Below are 20820 nucleotides of genomic sequence, written 5' to 3' on the forward strand. Positions count from 1 at the left end.
TTATCTCATAATAATAGCAAGAGCAACAGCAAATTAGGTCAATACACAAAGGGCATGAATCGTAAAATAAAACGGTGCCTGCAGCAACATATGAAATAGTTTAGGCGAAACCCAATAGATGACAGAAATCAGATTATAATTTGGAGCAACACTATATAGAAAAGACTGTCCTAATTTCCCAAAAAAAATATATATGGTCACCAAACAAACAGCAAGTAAAAGATAACGTTACACTACTATCGCTTATTGCTCCCTATACGCAATAGACAGGAAAATAGCAGATCGAAACCATGTTACATAAAAGATGTCATTCTGAAATGGTTGATCCTGCACCAAACAAATAGCGTTGATTCAGTCAGTAAGGAACGACATGTAACCCAAAGGCATGTCTTTGCCCTACCCAAATATTGGCTAACTCAATGTTACACTACTATCGCCTATTGCTCCCTATATGCATATCGGTTCGCAGTAAGAGCCTTTGTGGCTGCGAATTTAGGAAACCTAACGCCGATGTAGTATGGTTGGACTTTTGGTTAAATAGATTATAGTTGTAACATGCACATGGAAAAGTTCAAATATATAAGGAAACAACGCGGTGTTAAGATAAAGCATTACTATGCTTACATTGAAATATTTGTACAAATACTGGTCTGAGTCAGGATTGGAGATGGCTGTGCTTTTACAAACACAAACAAAGGCATAGCCTTATGTCACCTGATTTACTGGTTTGAGTCAGGATTGGAGATGGCTGTGCTTTTACAAACACAAACAAAGGCATAACCTTATGTCACCTGATTTACAGTGCAAAGCAGAGGATCTACGTTACATTAATAGGTGCTTTTGTACATTGATAGCGATGCTGTGCACAAGAGCACGGTTATTATACATGGCTAGCTTGAGACGTGGGCACATCCTTGCTCTGCTGTCCAGTGAACTCTCCATCTTTGTTTTGAGTCAGAAGCTACCGGTTCATCAATCTAGGTATGTGTGTTTCTGAATGAGTTATAGTCTGTATGAAACCTGTACTGTTAAGGTAATGAGTGCTGAGGGATGATTAGTGTACCTGAATCCTATAGGTAGCACATGCAATAGGTGTTGTGACTGCAAGCAGATGGTAAGGTCTAAAAATAACACATTAAAAGGAAAAAGGAAAATTCCATATAGGAAACAGGGGAAAAACAAAAAAAGTATGAACCTGTCAGCCAGCTTTTCTTTGAAGGTCATTATAATACTAAATGGGTGCTATACTGCAGTTTCATTTTATAAAAGAAGGGACTAATAGACAATACATCCATGTGTAGAGTAAACAAATATTTGTAACTATAATCATTAGGACTAATAATAGGGCAACCACATCTATATCTGTATTATGTAAATATGCCATGTCAATAAGCAACAACAAATCAGTTAATATTTGGTCAACTGAACATGTGGATGTGGGAAATCTAGTCAAACTAGATGGAATATTGATTAAAGTAACTTGAAGACATATGCACAATCTGAAATCAAACATAAATCATACGGTACCCCAAGTGTTGGCATGCGGCAAACAAAAGCATCAATTGGCATACAGTTGAAAAAGAAAGCAGTGAAACCAAGCAGCAGCATGCACACCCAAATTTCATTCTGCTAATACCGAAATCATTTTGGATGTGCAAATGCAAATTAGAACACAGACTTTTTAATATAAAACTCAACTTGTTTCTATGTGTCAGTAGGTACCCTTCTAAATTTTTCAATACAACCTAGCCCAGCGAATATCAGTTTACTTCATCATAAGAAGCATTTGAACACCTGCTTCTTATCAGTTTACTTCAGTTTACTTCTAAATTTTTCAATACAACCTTAAGAGACATTTGATGGAGCAATCTGTAACAATAAAATTTAATATAAGTAATCATTCTAAGCTTACACCGCACTATATCTTATCTCTCTCCTAGATCAAAGGGCACCGGGCATCTTTAATCTTGGATTCAATCAACACCTGCCTGCTACATACAAACTGCTAGGGTGCTCAAGTGTTGATCGCACAAACCTTTCTCCACATCAAGGTGTACGCATGACATGGCTGCAACTACTGTACGCTTGAGCAGACAGCGGCCAAGCTTGAGTAGACGGCGGGCAGCAGCAGTTCCAGACCAGCCGCCGACGCGGCAGCCCGGAGCTGTCGGTGCTCTATGCTCATGCTAATCAGCGGGCAAGGCTACACAGGCCGCCATATGCCGACAAGCACAGATCCTAGAGCCCATAACGCTGCAGGATGCCCCCATGTCGCATCCCTCAACGCCAGACGCAAATCCTGTGGGGGAACTAACGGATCCGGCCATGGAGGCGCTGGATCCGGTCATGGAGGCCCCGAATGAACCCTAGCAAAGGTGGACGAGAAGCATGCAGATCCCCGGTTGACCCAGGCGCCCGAGTGTGAAGGAGAGGAGGAGCAAGGGAGGGAGGCCGCCTTTACCTGGGGCTTGGTCGCGGTGGGTCGTCGCCGAGCCACCCGCGCCGGCCTCCACGCCGGTCGCCGCCGGCGCCCTCGCCAGCCGCGTCGCCCCGGGGCTGCGCGCCACCTGCACCCGCGACCAGCGGCGTGGCCGTAGCCGGCGCGTCGCCGTGGGAGAGAAGGAGAGGAAGGGGAGGCGCGAGCGGCGGCGGGAGCGGCAGCGGGGGCGCGAGCGGCGGCGGGAGCGGCAGCGGGGGCGCGAGCGACGGGCGGGCGGCGGCGGCGTCCGTGCGAGCCGCGGGAGGAATGGGGGAGGACGGGGAAGAGATGAGGCCGACTATGTGGACCCAAAATCAGAAGCCGCGTTATATATTCGCTGGGCTGGCTCCAGAGTAGAAGCCGGACTACGCTGAGAGAATTCGTAGACGAGAAGCAGACGAGAAGCCGGTGGAAGCCACTAAGGAGCGGCGGAAGCTGATTCCAGTGAAATCCGATCCGAGCAATCATAGCCACACGATTCAAGATCAGACAGCTGGGGGAGTTTTGGGCGACGTGGATAGCCTTGCTGGCGGAGGAGCATGTTCGTAGAAGAGAAGCAGACGAGAAGCCGGTGGAAGCCACTAAGGAGCGGCGGAAGCTGATTCCAGTGAAATCCGATCCGAGCAATCACAGCCACACGATTCAAGATCAGACGGCTGGGGGAGTTTTGGGCGACGTGGATAGCCTTGCTGGCGGAGGAACATGTCCGGCTTGTCTGTCTTAATATGATATAGCTACCAGAACGTGTTGCTGCTTCTAGCAGTTTCACTTGGAACCAGCAACTTAAACTGAGGTTTAAGATATTAATTAAATCTGTTTCAGAGGGCGTACGTCGTCATCTCTATTTGCAAATGGCATCTTTCAGGCTGTTGGTTCTTCTGTGAAACCGCTGTGTGATTCATTGGAGCCTGGACCCTGGAGGTTCTTCTTCAGTTTCACGTTCATTTCATGAACAATTTACAAATGCATAGTGGAGAGTAGAATAGGCTACAACATTGATCATGCATATCCAGCTCCAAGTATTCTTCCTCTTAACTTTTTTTTTGAGGTCAACACCGGGGGAGCTGGGAGGTTCCACCTGAATATATTTTCCACAGATTCCGGCAAGCCGGTAATGGAGGGTGCAAAGCACCTATTACATGACATGGACGACCCTAGAAGGTCACAAAAGTACATGACATAGAGAAAGAGAGAAGAAATACAGCACCAACAAAACAAAACAAACAACGACGACATGGTTCAGCTACAGGCTCAGCCTACATCCAGAGCTAGTATGCGATGCGATCGAGCACCACATTCCCGACCTGTGCCACCACCAAAGACAAACTCTAAAGACCTCTAATTCACAAGCAGTTGTAAGCGAGTCAGGTCCGACAGACAACGACCAGGAAGCTGTAAGGCATTGACTCAGAACAAACTGTCGACAACCGTGAGTTGCATCCCCCTATGAACGCATCTGGGTTCCAACCAACACCCACCAATTCCATTTAAGCGGATGAAGCCTCTCAAAGGGGGAGGACCGCCAGGGGGAGAACAAGGAGATCCAGAGAAGCAGGGATCAAGGTCCCCGTAGCCCAGCATATGATGAGGCGAAGCACTCAAATGAACTAGAGGACGACAGAGCAAGAGCCGTTGATGGCGAGCACCTGACAATAAGTAGTGTGCGCAAAAGCCAAGGGGTACGAGGATAGTCAGACCAATAACAAGATGGAGTGGGAGAGCACAAGGACACGCCGAGGGCGGACGGGAGCAGGTGTGGAGCAACCACGGAGCATAAGGACACGCCGAGCATGGACGGGAGAAAGTGTGCTTGTATCGATGTCTTCAACGAAAATGACGTCCACGGACGCCACCGTCAACGATCGGAGCACCAGGCTCGTTATAATTAGCAACGACAAAACCCAACTCCGAATGCTTCCCAAGTTCCGACGGGAGGGTGCCATTAAACCTGTTATTGGATAGGTTCAATATATACAGTGAGGGTATTCGGCCGATGCTCGCCGGTATCTCGCCAGAGAGGTTGTTGTTGAAGAGGTACAGGCATGCAAGGTTTTCCAAATGCCCAACGGCTTCCGGGATGCTTCCTGCAGTACAGCAGTAGGGTTATAATTCTCACAAATGGCGATATATCTTAAGCTCTTTGCGGCGAACTCATGAACAACTATCTCACCGCTGAAGTTGTTGTAGGACAGGTCGAGGTAGTCGAGTGAAGCGCAGCGATACAGCGTGGTCGGGAACGCGCCGGAGATGGTGTTGTTGGAGACGTCGAGGTAGGCCAGGGCCGAGAGGCCGCCGACGGCGTCTGGGAAAGGGCTTCCCGTCAACGCGTTCAATGACAGGTCCAGTACCTCCAACTCCGACATCTCAAGCACAGGGCTCGGAAAGTCTCCAACGAGGTTGCACTGCGACGCACCAAGGTAGAGCAGCTTGGACAGGTTCTTGAATGAGGCTGGCAGCTCGCCGGCGTCGAACGGGTTCTCTCCGAGGTCCAAGTACTGAAGGCTTGTTAGCACGCCGAGATCCGCTGGGATGGAGCCACTGAATCCGTTGCTGTATAGCAACAGAGTTGTTTAGATTCGCCGCCAGGCGGCGGCCGATGCCTGACGGCAGCTCACTGCTGAAGTTGTTCTGCGACAGGTCCTGGTGCTCAAGCGAAGCACAGCGATAGAGCGTGGCCGGGAACGCGCCGGAAATGTTGTTGTTGGAGACGTCGAGGTAGGCCAGGGCCGAGAGGCCGCCGACGGCGTCTGGGAAAGGGCCCTTGACGCTGGCGCTCGTGATGGTAAGGTTCATGACGCGCCCGGCAGCGTCGCATCCGACGTATGGCCACCTGCAGTGCCCGCCCGCTGCCGAGGTGATCTGGAGCAGCAGCTGCGCCTCATCCACCTCTGCCCCGGGATGGGACTGCGCGGCCGCACGAGGCAGCAGGGCAGCAGCGTGAGCAGCGGGAGAAGGTAGGGGCACGGGCACGGGCACGACGCGCACGCTCGGAGTCGGAGAAGTGGCGCCATGTCTCCACCGGGGCTGGCTTCTTGGTGTCGTGGGCGGGCATTAATTACTTGTGCTAGATATGGTGGTGCTGGCCGGCCGGGGATATGATTTGCTTCGCTGGTTGCCAAATGGCAAATGCGTCGGGAACACAAGTTGGGCTCTGTCCTGTTTTTCTAACAAGTCTGGGGGAGTGCCTGTGCCTGATCGAAGTACAGTGGAGGACCGGACCGGACTGGGTCTTCGGCTATTCGCATGACAAGTTTGAATGAATTAAAATAAGTTTGAGCAGCAACGACTTAAACCGCGACGCTTAGGTCGTTGGAGTCACTACCAATATAATTCGTTTTAATAATAGTCTAAAAAAAGTTTTGAGCGTTACATTGTGATGAACAGCCGGCTAGTAGTGGGGGTAGGCAAGAAGAAAGGAATTGGGGGTCAGGGATTCGATGGAAGAACAAGCAGAAGCAACCGAGCAAGAGGATCTCTAGATGCAGACAAGTACAACAAGAAATGTATTTTTTTGAAAGGCGACGAAAAGCTTTTGCCGGATTTTTATTAGACCAGGAAAATGAAAATAAACGGATTTACAGTTTTACAAAAACGAGCCTAAGCTCGCTGCCACATTGGCACCCGGGCCAACCCCTCTACTCTGAAGACCAAAAGAAATAAACTGGAGGAAACTAAATAAACACACCACCTGAAGTACTAGCGAAAAAACCATAAATGGGAGGAAAAAGACCACTGCAGCTAATTGCTCCGAGCATTTGGTCTCGTGGCCAACTGATGCTATTCGATCTCTTCATTGCACAAGAAGGCTACAACAAGAAATGTTTGATCTGTTAGTCCTTTATGCTTGACCACCAGGTGTCCATAAGGCTATGTTTGGAAGCATTGTACTGTTTTTCACTTGTAATATTATCTCAGCTGTAATTAGGGCTGGATATCGAGCCAGCTCAGCTCGGCTCGGTCCAGCTCGAGCTGGCTCGTTAGGCTATGGCTCGTTAATATTACAGGCCCGAGGGGTAGCTCGGCTCGGCTCGTTACCGAGCTCGAGCTGGCCCATTTAGCTCGTGAGCTATAAAAAATAGAACCCACATGTTTATAATGTTTATGCTACATTAATTTCAGAAGGTGACGTCCATCATTATGCAACCATACATAATTAATACATATCAGGTTCATCAAAAGTATCAACCATGCAACATAGCTGGTCCATCCATGATCATGCAGTTCTAGCATACTAATTAGTTGCTTGCCACCCCAAACTTAGGAAAATCCACAGATTCAATGTCAGCATCATCATCTTCTCCCTAGAAAACAATCCATAAAATCAACATTTAAGTACCACAACAATTATAAAATTAAAATTCATATGAAACAGCTAAAAATAAGGATTACGTATCAATAGAATAGGTGTACACTTGTAGGTCAGCATCATCATCTTCTGAATTCATGGTCGTGGGCTGATAGGGCTCAGCTCTTGAGCTGGCTCGTTAAAATAGTGAGCTAGACTTCCAGCTCAATTCGTAAAAAAGTTAAAACGAGCCGTGTCAAGCCGAGCTGAGCCGGCCACGAGTCGAGCGAGTTGACGAGCCACAGGTATTTTGTCCGGCGCACTCGCTGTAATTGGTTGTGCACGAGGATACAGTGCTATCTTTTTTAAGGGTAAAGCTTCTTGTTTGGGAGGCGAGACAGCTTCGTGACGCATACAGGAGAACAGCTAGCTACTATCCAAACCCGTGAACATGGCGACGGTGGCCTCTGACCTCCAGGGGCAAGCTTACCACCTCGCGCGCTGCCATCGTCCCAGGACGACGACCTCAAAGCTGGCAAGGATGACACCGACGACTTTACCCTTTACACCAAGAGCCCGTAGCTGTGGATGATGCTCCCCACCATGTCCGATGACGTTGACACCGCCGCCAACCCGCTGCTTCCGCCGCCGCTCAGCATGGCCGGCGCGCTCTCCCCGACTGGCGCCTTCGTGAGCATGTCGGCCACAGCGCTGCTGCAGAAGGACGCGGAGCTGGGCGCCATCGCAGTGATGGCGCTCGGAGAATCGGGGTTGCAATCACCGCCGCCGCCGCCAAGACGGACGTGCGAGAGGCGCTGATCGCTGGAGGAGCCCGACGTTTCTCTTTTTTTCCAGGCCTTCACACATGTTTATTCTTTTTCGATAGTTTTAGCCCAAAGCAGATATAATTTTAGCGGGCTCACCGTCCAAGCAGCGATTTCCATTTTAGGCTGGAAAAGAATTGTGGCCTGTAATTTACAGGGGTTTTGAGTAGATTATCGGGCTTCCAAACATGCCTAAGATATATAAAACATACATGGGCTCAACAGAACAAGATGTAGACACGCAGGCCCAAGCCCAAAGCTACTTAGCTGTATTCTTACTGGCCCATGGCCTGTCCTGATAGACATTTTTTAAGATAATGTAATAAACATCTGGCTTCATCCTCGCTCACAAGTGAGGAATCAGACCATATTATTACAAAGAAGCTCTCACACTTATGTTTAAAGCAGACTCACAAAAAAGACAGAAAATCAGTTCGCAATGCTAGACATAATGGGCCATCCATAAGAGGAAAAAAATTGCTATTGATAGATACATTCTTTCTTTTCTTCACTTAGCTGCAACTGACCCAAAAACCGGACCAATGCGTTCCCCTAAATAAGTCCTGATAGACGTTCTTGAGTTCTTTTTTATCTCAAAAATTAAAATAAATTTCCATTAACAAACAGGATCCGGTTTCTCACCGGATATCAGTATAGACAAAATCTGGTGCCTGGCTCGTGAAAACAAGGGAGCCAGGGGATAAAGCACATTCACCATAAGTATCGAGGCAGGCAGTCAGCTGCCCTGTTATAGATTCTAGAACATATAGAGATTTTACATTTGACTAAACTCTAGGTATATCAGTTCACGATTCTGCATAAATAAAGCGCCATATGGACCCTGATCCAACTCCTTCGATTGAAGTGAGCGCCCAAGAACCGACGCATCTGTCTCCAACATCACCTTTGTCATGCCCATTTTGACAACCGTACCCTTTGCAGGCTCTAATGTACTCCCTCCGTGCTCGTAAAGGAAGACATTCTAGGCTCTTGGCCTGTTTTCTCAAAGGATGTCGTCGCACGCTCGGAGGGGAGGAGTTGGACACGATTGCCCCTACGTTTCGGCTTCCGTCCACAGTAATCACACGCTCGCAATCCACTGCATTCCTTCTTCGTTTCACTCGCCACCGCACGGTCGCTTCAATTTCCTTCCTCGCGCCGCACGCTCGCTTTCCTTCTTCGCCGCGCGCCTTCCTTCCTCGCTGCTCGCCGCACGTCTTTGTCGTCTTCGCATCGCGCCTTCCTTCCTCGCCGCTCGCCACACGTCTTCCTCGCCACTCGCCGGTCTACTCCCTTCCTTCCTCGCGCCATGGAGTCCGACGCCATGGAGGTCGCTCGCGCCATGGAGGAGGCGCTGGACTCAGAGATGACGCCAGACTCGGAGATGGCGCTGGACTCGGTCGAGATGGCACCGGACTCGGTCGAGATGGTGCTAGACTCGGTCGAGATGGCGCCGGACTCCGTTGACGTGGTGCCGGACTCCGTCGAGGTGATGCCGGAGTCTCTGTGTGCTCGCTGCGGCACGTTCCACGCTGACAACGACGACGAAGGCTGCTACCAAGCTCGCTGCGAAGCTAGTGTGCACGTTGCGGTATTGTACACAGAGACTACGATCTTATGTGCACTCCAAATTGATTAGCAACAATTCTTGTATCCTTCTTGCCTAGTGTCCCATTCTTGCTTCTAGCCAACAATGCTTGGTACACTTGTCTTGTGACTTCTTCTGTCATGTCCTTCCTTCTATGGTGTACTTCAACGGGAGCCTCACCATCTTCTTCTATTAAAAGAAAAAAAAGAACATTCTTCTTGTTAGCCACAGATTATATAAAAAATAATCAAAAAAGGAAAGAACAAACTGAAAAAAATTAGGGAGAATTGTATTCTTGCCCTTGTCCAGTACTTCAATTGTGATTTTGCCCCTTTTTTTTAACTTTGTGATTTTACCCTCGCTTTTTTCAAACGAAGCTTCCGTCTACCCCTGTTTTGTAACACCGTCTAAAATGCTGGGATTAAATGGTAAAAAAAAAAGAAAAAGAAAAGACACCGATATGAAAAGACAATGATACCCCCTTTCTCCTTTCTCATCCGCTCGCTCGACTCGTTCCGACGAGAAGTCGCGGCCCGCACAGGGTTTCACGGACTGGCAGAGGTGCAGCTGCCGGCGGCGGCGCAGCTCCTCCTCCCTCCTTCCCCCTCCCCCCAGCGTGGCTCATCCTCCCTCCTTCCTACTCCCCCCGGCGCGTCTCCTCCTCTCTCCACCACACTCCGGCGCCCGCTCGTCCCGGCGTTGCCGGCTAGGGTTGCGCGAGCTTCCTCCAGCGAGCTCCCCTCCACGCGAGCGCGAGCTTCCTCCGGCGAGCTCCTCTCCAGGTGGCTTCCTTCGGCGAGTGCGAGGCGCTCTCCACCCCAGGCGCCGTCGGTAGCGTCCGCGGAGGCGGAGGCGTACACGGGGCCGTGGCCGCGCCATCGCACCGCGCCAGCTCCAGGCAAGAGACTCGCGATTCACTAGACCTCTGCCGAGCGCACCACGTGCTTGCTGACGTGCAGGTGGGCGTGTCACTGGAGGCTGACGCCTTTTTGTGGTGGTTGCAGGAAGTGGAGAGCGCCGTGCAGGCTCTCGAGGCCCTGGGAGGCGTTCCTGATCCGGTGCGATTATAATCTAATCAGCTTACCCGTGATAGTGGTTAATTAGTGAAGTCAACTGTCAAAGATTAATGCTTCAGGTGTCAATTATCAAATGGGTTAGCTTAAATCTTCCATATTTAAGTTGAAGCCGACTGTACAGAGAAATTCTAGTGAGGTTTGAACTTTGAACTAGCGGGTTTACAGCCTTAACAGCAATAATATGCTGGAGCCGAAGCTTCCTACTTTGGAGATTGTTTAGAGCTTCATATGATATATCCTTGCAAATAAATCAGTTAACAACATGTAATTAATATTACAGACTCCACAAGTTTAACTGAATGACACTATTGTTCCTTTTGGTAGAATTGGTTTGATGTGACAATGAATATCTGGAACAGCTAAGCTCTAATTCTGGTGAGGTATTGCATTGATTTAGAATTCAAGATAAGTGACTCAGGGAGTTTTTAGTTTAGGAAAAAATAAACTCAAAACTCTGTTACCATATGTGCACCCAACAAAGCTCAAAATGTTCTACTTGAAACTAGAGGAAAGCTTGCCTTCTTAGCTTTATTGTTTCTCTGTAGACGAGTTCTAGTTTAATCGAAGGTAGCTGGCAGCTCATCTTCACTACGAGACCAGGGACAGCATCACCCATTCAGGTGGAGTAAATCAAAACGCTTTTGTTTGAAAATACATGCTCCATTTACTATCTGTATCTGTATTCTTTCATCTTTGGATTGTGAAAGCTCTAGATGGATGACTAAATCTATTGTTGGTTCACATTTCATGCAGAGGACGTTTGTTGGAGTTGACTCCTTCATGCAGAGGTCAGTTTCAGAATGAACTCAAACAGTAAAGTGATAGTGTGATACTTTAGTGTGTTTATTGGCACTGGGCATCTCACATGACTAATAGTCTCACCCTCAATGCAACAGGCAACATATGGTAAGTCTGTAGAGCCTTCAAGAATCAATGTTTATTGCCCCATGTTTATTTGTGTTTCCTGTCAACGATAGTTTGCATTTGTGCAAGACCATCTTATCTTAATGAAGAAAAAACAGAAGTCCTTACTCTACTCCTCTAGCATGCGTGATCTATAATTGTTGAAGCAGTTTGCCTTCTACCTGAAGGAAACATTATGCTATACTTACTTTTGTAAGTGCAAACATATAAATAAGCTGTGCACATACAAGGAGGGAAATGAACGTTTTGCAGTAAGACAGGGTGTACAAGGCTGTGCAAATTATTGTGCGTAAGTGCATTTTGGTTTTCAGTTCTGACTCAGCTTTGAATTGCACTTGTAGCAAAAAAAGAGAGTGGCAACACCTTTACCGTGTCCATGAAAGAAGGAGCTGTTCAAGTTGGTGGTTTACAGTTTCCCTTGGATCCCCGGCCACCCACGGAGCTCCGTCCCCGCCCGCTGTGCAGTTCCTGCCGGCGCCGCTGTTTCTTCAGGCCAGCAGAGCAGCCAGCTAACGAGTTCAGCAGAGCCTTGTGTTTGATTGGAGTAGCTCTGTTCTTTGCCAAATTTCTCTGAATTTTGCATGTAAAAATTTTAGTCGACCCTAATCAAATTTGTTCTTGGTATATAACTCTACTAGTTTGGTTCAAGGGTAGCGATCGAGGAGCCACCACGGGGCCGACCTGTCCGCTCGTGCACACGACTCGTTTCATCTGTCATCATTATGAACGTTTTGGTCCCAAAATTTTGAATATTTATCAATATTAAATCTGAGTTCAAATAATTGCAAGTTGTGCCAAATATGTTTGACCAAATTTAATCAATTGTCAGCATATAATAAAAAAGTCTAATTCCAAATCAGGGTAAAATCACAATTAGGCATAACAAACAGGGGCAAAATCGCATGGGCATTCATGTCCTTTTGTACAAAGTTTAACACCGTTAGGGGTGGATGACGGAGCAGGGGCAAACTGGTGCTTCGTGAACGACACAGTAGGGGTAAATTCACAAAGTCAAAAAAATAGGGGCAAAATCACAATTTTGATACAAAACAAGGGTACAAACGCAAGAGCCCCAAAAAATTACCAGCGAGGTTTTGTATGTAATCAAAGTCAACCGCACCATATTCATCTAATGGCAAGTTCAAAATGGCGCTTGAGGGAAACAACAAACTCAAACAAGAGAGGTGATTACCATTGTCGTTGCCGGACTCCAATATTGGCTCGTTGAGATCGAAGGCAAGATTGCTGTTGTCATCTTCTTCTAAGCGAACCTTTAGATCAAAGGCAGCAACTCTAGGATCAGCCATTGCATGCGGTAGTGAAGAGAAGAGAGGGAAAGTGAGGAGATGAAGCACGGTAATGGAAAGAGAAGAGGCTAGGGGAAAGACTCCGTTAAAATAGGCACGGTGGAACACAAACGTAGGAGCTATCGAGCGTAAAAATTAGAATCCCGTGACGCCACTGCAAAAATCGTTTGCATGTTAAAAACCAACAAAAACATGGCGCCCAACACGCCCAGAAACGCGCCCAAACACGCTCAAGCGGCTCAGCGCGCGCACCACGCCTAGCAGAATCAAATCCACGAGCCATGCAGTCACAGCGCACGCGACACGCAGGGCCAAACAGTGCCATGCAAAATCAAGCCAGTAACAAAAAAAAATGGCGCCCGCCAGGTATCGAACCCGGGTCCTCAGGGCCAACGCCTCGCTACACTAGCTGTCTGGACTATGGTTGTTTCTCTAATGGAATGCACCCGCAACCATTTTTTAATAGGGGCAGACTAGGAAAAATACCCATTAATTAATCACTCCTTGATAAGTAAAATCATGTTGTAAACGACTTCCTTTACGAATACGGAGGGAGTACTAAAGGTTCAGCTTATAAAGGACAAGCACCTCGATCAATATTCCCGGCGCCTCCCTCCAAGAACTCACCATGACTTCCTGACAATGAAGCCCCAACCACCTTTCTTAGTCTCTGTAATTGAAGCAGCATCGATATTAATTTTATATAGATCATCTAGGGGTGGCTTCCATGCTTGTTTTAGATTGGCGCTCCAGCAATTATATGTGACAGAACTACAGATTTCAGCCCCACTGGCCATCTTATCACCTTCGTTGACCTTGTTCTGAGCTGGCCACCATTATTGCCACATAAACTCAAATATTTTTATTTGAACATTTTTTCCTCCAATTTCGAAATTTCCTCAATCACCTCGTTGCCCGCTCTTCATATTTCCAGCACTAGGCGTACATGCTCCATATTCATTTCCTTCCAACAGTCCTTCACCTTCTTGCTTTTGAAAAACAGACAGCTGGTATCCTCCTCAAGCCTACTGCAGACAGGGGCACTGAGTATCTAAGCGTGTGTTTGGTTTGGGAGCCAAATGGAATGGGTTGGGTCCATCCCACTTTTCTGGGTTGATATCAACCCATCTCGTGTTTGGTTACAGAGATAGGTTCAACCTAGTTTTTTGTTTGGTTGGAGGATACAGTGGGTTGGAGTGGCTCCATTCCTTGTTTGGTTAGAGGGATGAGGGTTGGCAGGGAATATGATCACCTCTTTGGTGAGATTACCACACATTACATATATCTTCACTTCTAATCAAGTTCAAAGCACATTCATGAAAGGAAAATAATATTCAATGACACGTACAAAATCTCATGCATCAGGTTCAAGCCTTACTTTAATAAAGCAAGTTCAGTTTAAGCCTTACATGATAATAATTAGATGTAGCCTTACACATCAAGTTCAAGCCTTACTTGAATAAAGCAAGTTCAAGGCATTACATAAGTTGAAGCCTTACATGATATAAGTTCAAGGCTTACACGGTTGGATAAGTTGTACCAAAAGAAACATCCCACTCATCCAACATTACCCTTACACTCCAGGAAACTTATCACTGATGAACATTGAAAACCAATGAAGTTGGTTCTCGTATGGCAGGTTATAGAAAGATCTAGCAATAGTAGGGTTGGAACACAAGTGAAGATGGTATGCAGATACGTGGACCGAATTAAAACCAGGAAAGGTATTTAGGATCTGAAATAGGTCATCTGGCAACTCATTTTCTGGTTTGGCAGCAGATTTTATAGCTTCAGCGATATTCTCACCTACACTTTTGAATACAGCAATCAGCCCCTCCTCCTCAGTGTCAACAACCTTGGCCTTCTTGCTGGGTCTAGTAGCAGATGATGGTCTACTAGTAGATGATGTTGCCCCTTGAGTTGTGTGACCATCACTCAAACCATTTTTACAGTAACCTCCTCCGCATCTTGGCTATCAGCCTCATCTTCTCTACCAAGAGCTGCACTTGAGTCCTTTGCAAAGTTGCCTGTAGCCATGCTATTTCCAAATATTGCCTCCATCTTTTTATAGTGCAAGATGGGCTTGTTCAAGAACTCAGCATCAGACTTGTGATCCTAGAATGGAGGAGAGTTTGTAGTCAAAATATGAAATGATAAGTCCAATTACAAAAGAATTGAGCAGCAACTTTACCTTCACATGGCCATTGTAGTGCTCATCATCCAGTGTAATCATGCAGTTATCTTCATCAAACAGTGCACCACTCAACTTCTTAAGTTTAATTATCTTTGCCCACTTTTTCTGCCATGTCTTTAAATGATTCTTGACTTGGTCACCGGTGCGAATAGTGTTGAACTTCTCATTGATAGCCCTAGCACAACTATTATAAAAATGTTTCTTGAATCCCTTTGATGTCTTCAAACCACTAGCCACCAAATCAGCTAGGTGACTAAGCATGAAAGCAGACATTGCTGATGTCCATGTAGCATGGCCGCTAGTTGCACCAACTTCCTCAACTGCATCCTCCATTGCCTGCCATACAAACACAAAATTAGCAAACGTTACACATGATTGAGCAACAAATACCTCCTTACAAGAGCAATTCAGCAACAAATATGTCCATACAAATGGATTTCAACAACAAATATGTCCATACAAATGGATTTCAGCAACAAATATGATCTTACAAATGGAACTCAGCCACATATGTCCTTACAAATGGAACTCAGCCACAAATATGTTCTTACAAATGGAATTCAGCTACAAATTTGTCCATACAGATTCATTTTTGCAACAAATATTAATTAACATTGTTATTTTGCCTGTCTGCCCACATTTGATTTGCTAGTTGCTGCCTGAAATTAACCATAGCAGCATGCTCATTTGCTTGGCCAGTGCTTGTTGAAGCATGACTATAGGTAGGCAAAGTAACATCCTCTGTAAAAAACTCATCATTCCCATCTTGTATAACCCAATTGTGAATGATGCAGCAAGCGCATACAATATCTACTTGTGTTGGAAAAGGGAAGAACGGGGTAGCATCATCAAGAATTTTGAATCTTCGCTTTAGCAACCCAAAAGCACACTCTACTGTCACACGAAGAGATGAGTGCCTAAGGTTAAATAATTCCTTCTCGTTTTGCACCGGATTAGTGCCCCACTCATTTAAGTGGTACCAAACACCACAAAAAGGGGGAAAAGTCCTGGTTTGGCTCCATATCCAGCATCCACTAGGTAGTACTTTCCTATCATTTGATGGACAGATTCGTCACATGTCTATATACAAAAATTTGTATGGACAAGTTGAGAGACTGCTAATCTATTACCTTGTGGAACACGAAGGCCATTCTCACGTTCTAAAGCATCTCATAGCACTAGAGCATCATGTGCTGTACCCTCCCAACCAGCCAAGACATAGGTGAATCGTAGATCAAAGTCTACAGCTGCCATTACATTTTGTGTGGCAAAGGATTTCCTACCACGAAAGGCATGCTCAATATCCTTAGGTACATATGCTCTCACATGTGTACCATCAATTGCTCCAATACAATCCTATTTTTCAATATGTCCATATTAGAGACCATATGAATACAAATCTCAAATATCCAAAAACCAAAAACAAGAATAAGCCTCACACCTTAAAGTAAGGATCCCATCTGGAGCTCCCTGCAATTTTGCTTGGTATGTCCATAGATGGGGGGCTAATTAGTTCCCCTCGTAGCTCACCAATAGCATGCAATACTTTGTTGAAGTAGCGGCTCACTGTTTCTCCCGATCTATCAAAATTAGTTCCAACTAACCTATTCCTAAGGTTATGTCCCACAGTGTTTAGAAACATACCCACTTGCTGCTCAACACACATGTGGATGGTATCTTTCAGTAAACCACGATCTCTAAAAAGTTTGCAAAACCGGAAGTACTTGTCTCTGTTAAGTCTTAACATGTTCAGACAAGTTGTATCATCCTTCCAAATTTTGTTGTTTAGATATTCTAGTCTAATCCTATCCCTTTCCTCCATAGGCCCATACGTAATACCAATCCTTCTTGCACCACGCTTACGTTTTCTAGTCTGAATAATCAAGGCCATCATTGACAACAACATGTATGCAGCAGCAGCAAAAGTTACAATCTTGGTCCTCTTTTCCATCTACAATACAAGACATGACATTGGTTCTATTTACAATCGCTTAGCAAATAAATTAAAATTTCCAGACCACACAAGATTAAAACATGGATTACAATTTGTACCAAATACAGAGATGCACATGCTAGGGTTTCTTACCTTGGCTGTAGAGGACGAGATGGCCGACCGTGGAGGCCCAACTGTGAAGCTCGACGCCTACAGGGGAGGGAGGACCGTACAGTGAGGTTCTAGGGGAGGGCGGCGTCGGATCCCGGCGACGCTCCGCGACGGAAGAACGGAGGACGGCGGGGAGCGAGGACCGACGATGGCAGGCACGGACGGGAGCAGGGAGGGAGGCTGAGACGGCTGGCTCCACCGGACCTAGGAGGCGTCGGCGCCGCCGGATCTGGGAGGCAGGCGAGCAGCGCCGCCCTTCAGTTGTTCCCGTGTCGCAGAAACGAGGGGGTGAGGATAGCGCTGTGGGACTCCGGGTGACCGACGCCACGAGTAGAGGACGCGGGTCGGCGTCGTCCGCTGGTTTTGGAGGAATCCAATCGACCCACATCTCAACGGTATATTCTGTATTAGGTCGAACCCAACCCACTTCACTTTTCATCCAAACGCGGGTTCACCTAGGTCCAACCCGCTTCAACCCAGTTAACCCCCCAATCCAAACACTACCTAAGAGCCTCTTTGGCAGGGCTCCTACAACGGCTTCAGCTCCGGCTCCTGCAGAAGCTGTGCCAAACGTCTGTTTTGGAAAGGGCTCCGCATGAGGAGCCGGTCAAGAGCCGGAGCCATTTTTTGCCTGCGCAGGAGAAGCCTAAAAAATGAGCTTCGCGCGGCTCCTTACTGTGGGTTCACGTCGTCTAGTGCGAAGGAGTCGTTTTACCAAACATTTTCCAGAACGGCTTCAGCTCCTCTAGAGGAGCTGCTCCTTCAGAGGAGCCAGAGCCGGAGCCATTTTCAGAGGAACCAGAGCCCTGCCAAACATGCCCTAAATGGATATCCCTCTTCTTGCAATGTTCATTTGACTAAACTATAGGCTGTTGTGCGCCAGGGCGCCACCAAAACATTTTAATTTTGTTTGCAACTTTAACTGCCATAGCCTGTTCCAATTGAAACCATTGGTGTCCTGGTATGCCATGGATAATGAAGAGGTATCATTCCCCTTAGCTCCATGATGTAATTGGATAACTAATTTGAGCGTACGCCGATTTCATTGAAAAGAGACCATTTTGATCATAGCACCATACTGGCCAGTCTTCCGGTTCTTCGTCAGTCGAGATCATTAGGATTGCTTCAGCATCTTCAGGCCAAAAAAACTTCAGAAACCAAGAGCCAGTACTATAGGATCCATGAGTTCAGAAACCTTTGTGATAAGAGCGGCACCATGTGGGGTAATAGGCTTCCTAGTAATCCCTCTATGAATCCAGGGGTCTGCCCACATCTTGACATTTGCACCATTTCCAATCCTCCAGATAATACCATGCATAATACTCCTCCGTGTGTAAGAAATTCCATCCCAGAATTTATATTCAAGGATGCTCGAATTTGGGAAATACCTGGCTTTCAGAACTTGGCCACAAAGTATATTTAGTTCAGTTAGGAGGTGCCAAGCTTGGCGAGCCAGCATTGCTAAGTCGAAGAAATGCAAATCTCGGACCCATACCTCTCGTTTTTTTAGACATGGCTAGTTTTTCGCCCGTTTGGTTCCACGGACTAATTTTTAGTGCCTGTCATATCGGATATTTAACATAAATTTTAAAGTATTAAACATAGATTAATTACAAAACTAATTGCACAGATGGAGACTAATTTGCGAGATGAATCTATTAAGCCTAGTTAGTCTATAATTTGACAATGTGATCTAAAGTAAAAATGTGCTAATAATGGATTAATTAGGTTTAATAGATTCATCTCGCAAATTAGTCTCTATATGTGCAATTAGTTTTATAATTAGTTCATGTTTAGTCCTCCTAATTAGTATCCGAACGTCCGATATGACAGAGACTAAACTTTAGTCACTAGATCCAAAAACCAACAATGGATCTTATTGGTTTTATCTTGTTGTTGGCTCCACCAATAACGCCCTATCATTAAGCTCATGCCATTTCTCTACTCTAGTGTTGTTTTTTCATAAATCTATATTTATACCTAATATTAAAAAGCCAAAATTTCTTCATCATTTTTTGTCTAGCCCTCCCCTAACTAACTCCATGAATGTAAAACTGTTTATAACACTCTTATTTTACATGACAATATGCACGGCTTAGAACATAGGTTTTTGAGGTAACTTGAATAGCTAGGAATTATAATCCAAATAGATCTCTTCATAGATCTCTTCAATCTTGAGTAAGTTGAATAAAAATCTTAATCAAAATTTTATTCCACAGGGACTCTGCGACTTTTCCTTTGTTAATGCTCTTTTGTTCTCAATCTCTACTCCAATCATCGCAGTTGCCCTTTAGCCACCACCACTTACATTGTCTAAATTAGTGTATTTGTGTGCTATTGTGCATGGTCTTAGGAGAAAATAATTACAAAAAAACTTCCATTTTTTAACCCTATCCATAATGCTTTTATGGTATTAGTCGAACCTTTGGATTTTTTTGTGGTAGGTCTCAGTAACAACTCATGGAACAAATCTTATCTCAGCTTGTAGACAAATTTAGTTGGAAATGATTGAGATCCACATCAGCTGGTCACAACTTCACAAACTGACTTTAATCAAGTGGTTCATATATTATGTGGCTAAGGGTTGCACATGTTTAGAGGTGAATGGATCATACCATTGTCACCCATGTATTCAGAAAACACCAGGAGAAGAAAGCCACTTTTTTGCTTGTATTTTGTGCAAATTATTGTTTTGCCAACATGTAAAGTGTAAGCCAACAAAAGTGGTCACTAAATGTCAAAACTGACTAGATACCATGTCATCTCTAGCTTATATTCTAATAGTTTTGTTGGCTAAAGCAAAAATCTTGCCGAGATACATGCCCTACCATGTGTATAAATAGCCACCAAATTAGTAGTTAATCCATCACCCATTTTATTGAGACCAACTAGCAATATACAAAGTGAAATACACTAGCAACATCTTAGCGACAATGGCAGCTAAGATATTTGCCCTCCTTGCCTTCCTTGCTCTTTCAGCAAGCGCTACTACCGCGACTTTTATTCCACAGTGCTCAGTAGCTCCTATCACTGCTACTATTCCACAATACCTTCAACAACCATATTCCCTATTGCAACAACCATCCTTGGCGCATCTATCTGTGCAAAGTATCACGACACAACAGCTACAGCAACAACTGCTACCAACAATCAATCAACTTGCTGCAGCGAACCTTGCTGCTTACCTCCAGCAACAACGGTTTCTTCCATTCAATCAACTAGCTGGGGTGAACCCCGCTGCTTACTTGCAGACACAACCACTACCATTCAACCAGCTTGCTGTTGGGAGCCCTGCTACCTTCTTGCAGCAACAACAGTTGCTGCCATTCTACCCGCAGGCTTTGGCTAGAATTGCTGCCTTCTTGCAACAACAACAATTGCTGCCATTCTACCCGCAGGTTGTGGCCAACATTGACGCCTTCCTGCAACAAGAACAATTGCTACCATTCTACCCGCATGTTGTGGGAAACATTGCCGCCTTCTTGCAGCAACAACAATTGCTGCCATTCAGCCAACTAGCTCGGACAAACCCCGCCGCCTTATTGCAGTCACAACAGCTCCTGCCATTCTACTCACAGGTTCTGCCAAACATTGCCGCCTTCTTGCAACAACAACAATTGGTGCCGTTCAACCAACAAGCTCTGACGAACCCTGCTGCCTTATTGCAGCAACCCATCAATGGTGGTGCCATCTTCTAGATTGCTTATGATTTGTACTGTAATAATGAAGTTTTCATGCTGATGCATGTGACTTCTCGATAATAAGAAATCATATACCCATATTCTAAATTACAATGTATCCAAGTGTGTGCCATAATTTTTGCTGCCATAAGACCGAATACCAAAACCTTGAATCATACCTATGGTGTGATACCTGAATAAATATGCACTACCACATACAAACATCATAGCGAGGTGGGGCTAGCGGCTAGGTGGAGGATGCGGCCGTGGGGGATGAGAAGGTTGATGTGCTAAGGTTGCATAGATAAGATTGTGCTGAAATCTGTTGTTGGGCTAGAACATTGGTTATCTCGATTATC

At 45.9% G+C, this 20820-nt stretch overlaps 1 protein-coding gene and 2 pseudogenes across 1 annotated transcript; 1 reads left to right on the plus strand and 2 right to left on the minus strand.

The window, feature by feature from the left end:
- Positions 1-243: 243 nt before the first annotated feature.
- On the minus strand, positions 244-5490 carry LOC136507631 (receptor-like protein 52; annotated as a pseudogene).
- An 8928-nt stretch (positions 5491-14418) lies between these two features.
- LOC136507632 (uncharacterized) lies at positions 14419-17169 on the minus strand (annotated as a pseudogene).
- Positions 17170-19714: 2545 nt separating this feature from the next.
- On the plus strand, positions 19715-20479 carry LOC136509045 (zein-alpha 19D1-like). The gene is made up of 2 exons (XM_066503843.1): positions 19715-20239; positions 20360-20479. The coding sequence occupies exons 1-2, from the start codon at positions 19715-19717 to the stop codon at positions 20477-20479; spliced, it is 645 nt and encodes a 214-aa protein (XP_066359940.1).
- Positions 20480-20820: the final 341 nt, after the last annotated feature.

This window comes from Miscanthus floridulus, chromosome 15 (genome assembly GCF_019320115.1).
Source record: "Miscanthus floridulus cultivar M001 chromosome 15, ASM1932011v1, whole genome shotgun sequence".
NCBI lineage: Eukaryota > Viridiplantae > Streptophyta > Magnoliopsida > Poales > Poaceae > Miscanthus > Miscanthus floridulus.

Excerpts from the sequence above, each read along its gene's own strand:
- LOC136509045 (XM_066503843.1), top strand. The coding sequence starts at position 19,715 with ATGGCAGCTAAGATATTTGCCCTCCTTGCCTTCCTTGCTCTTTCAGCA. Across the intron at positions 20,240-20,359 it reads TGCTACCATTCTACCCGCAT|GTTCTGCCAAACATTGCCGC; the intron begins GTTGTGGGAAAC and ends TTCTACTCACAG.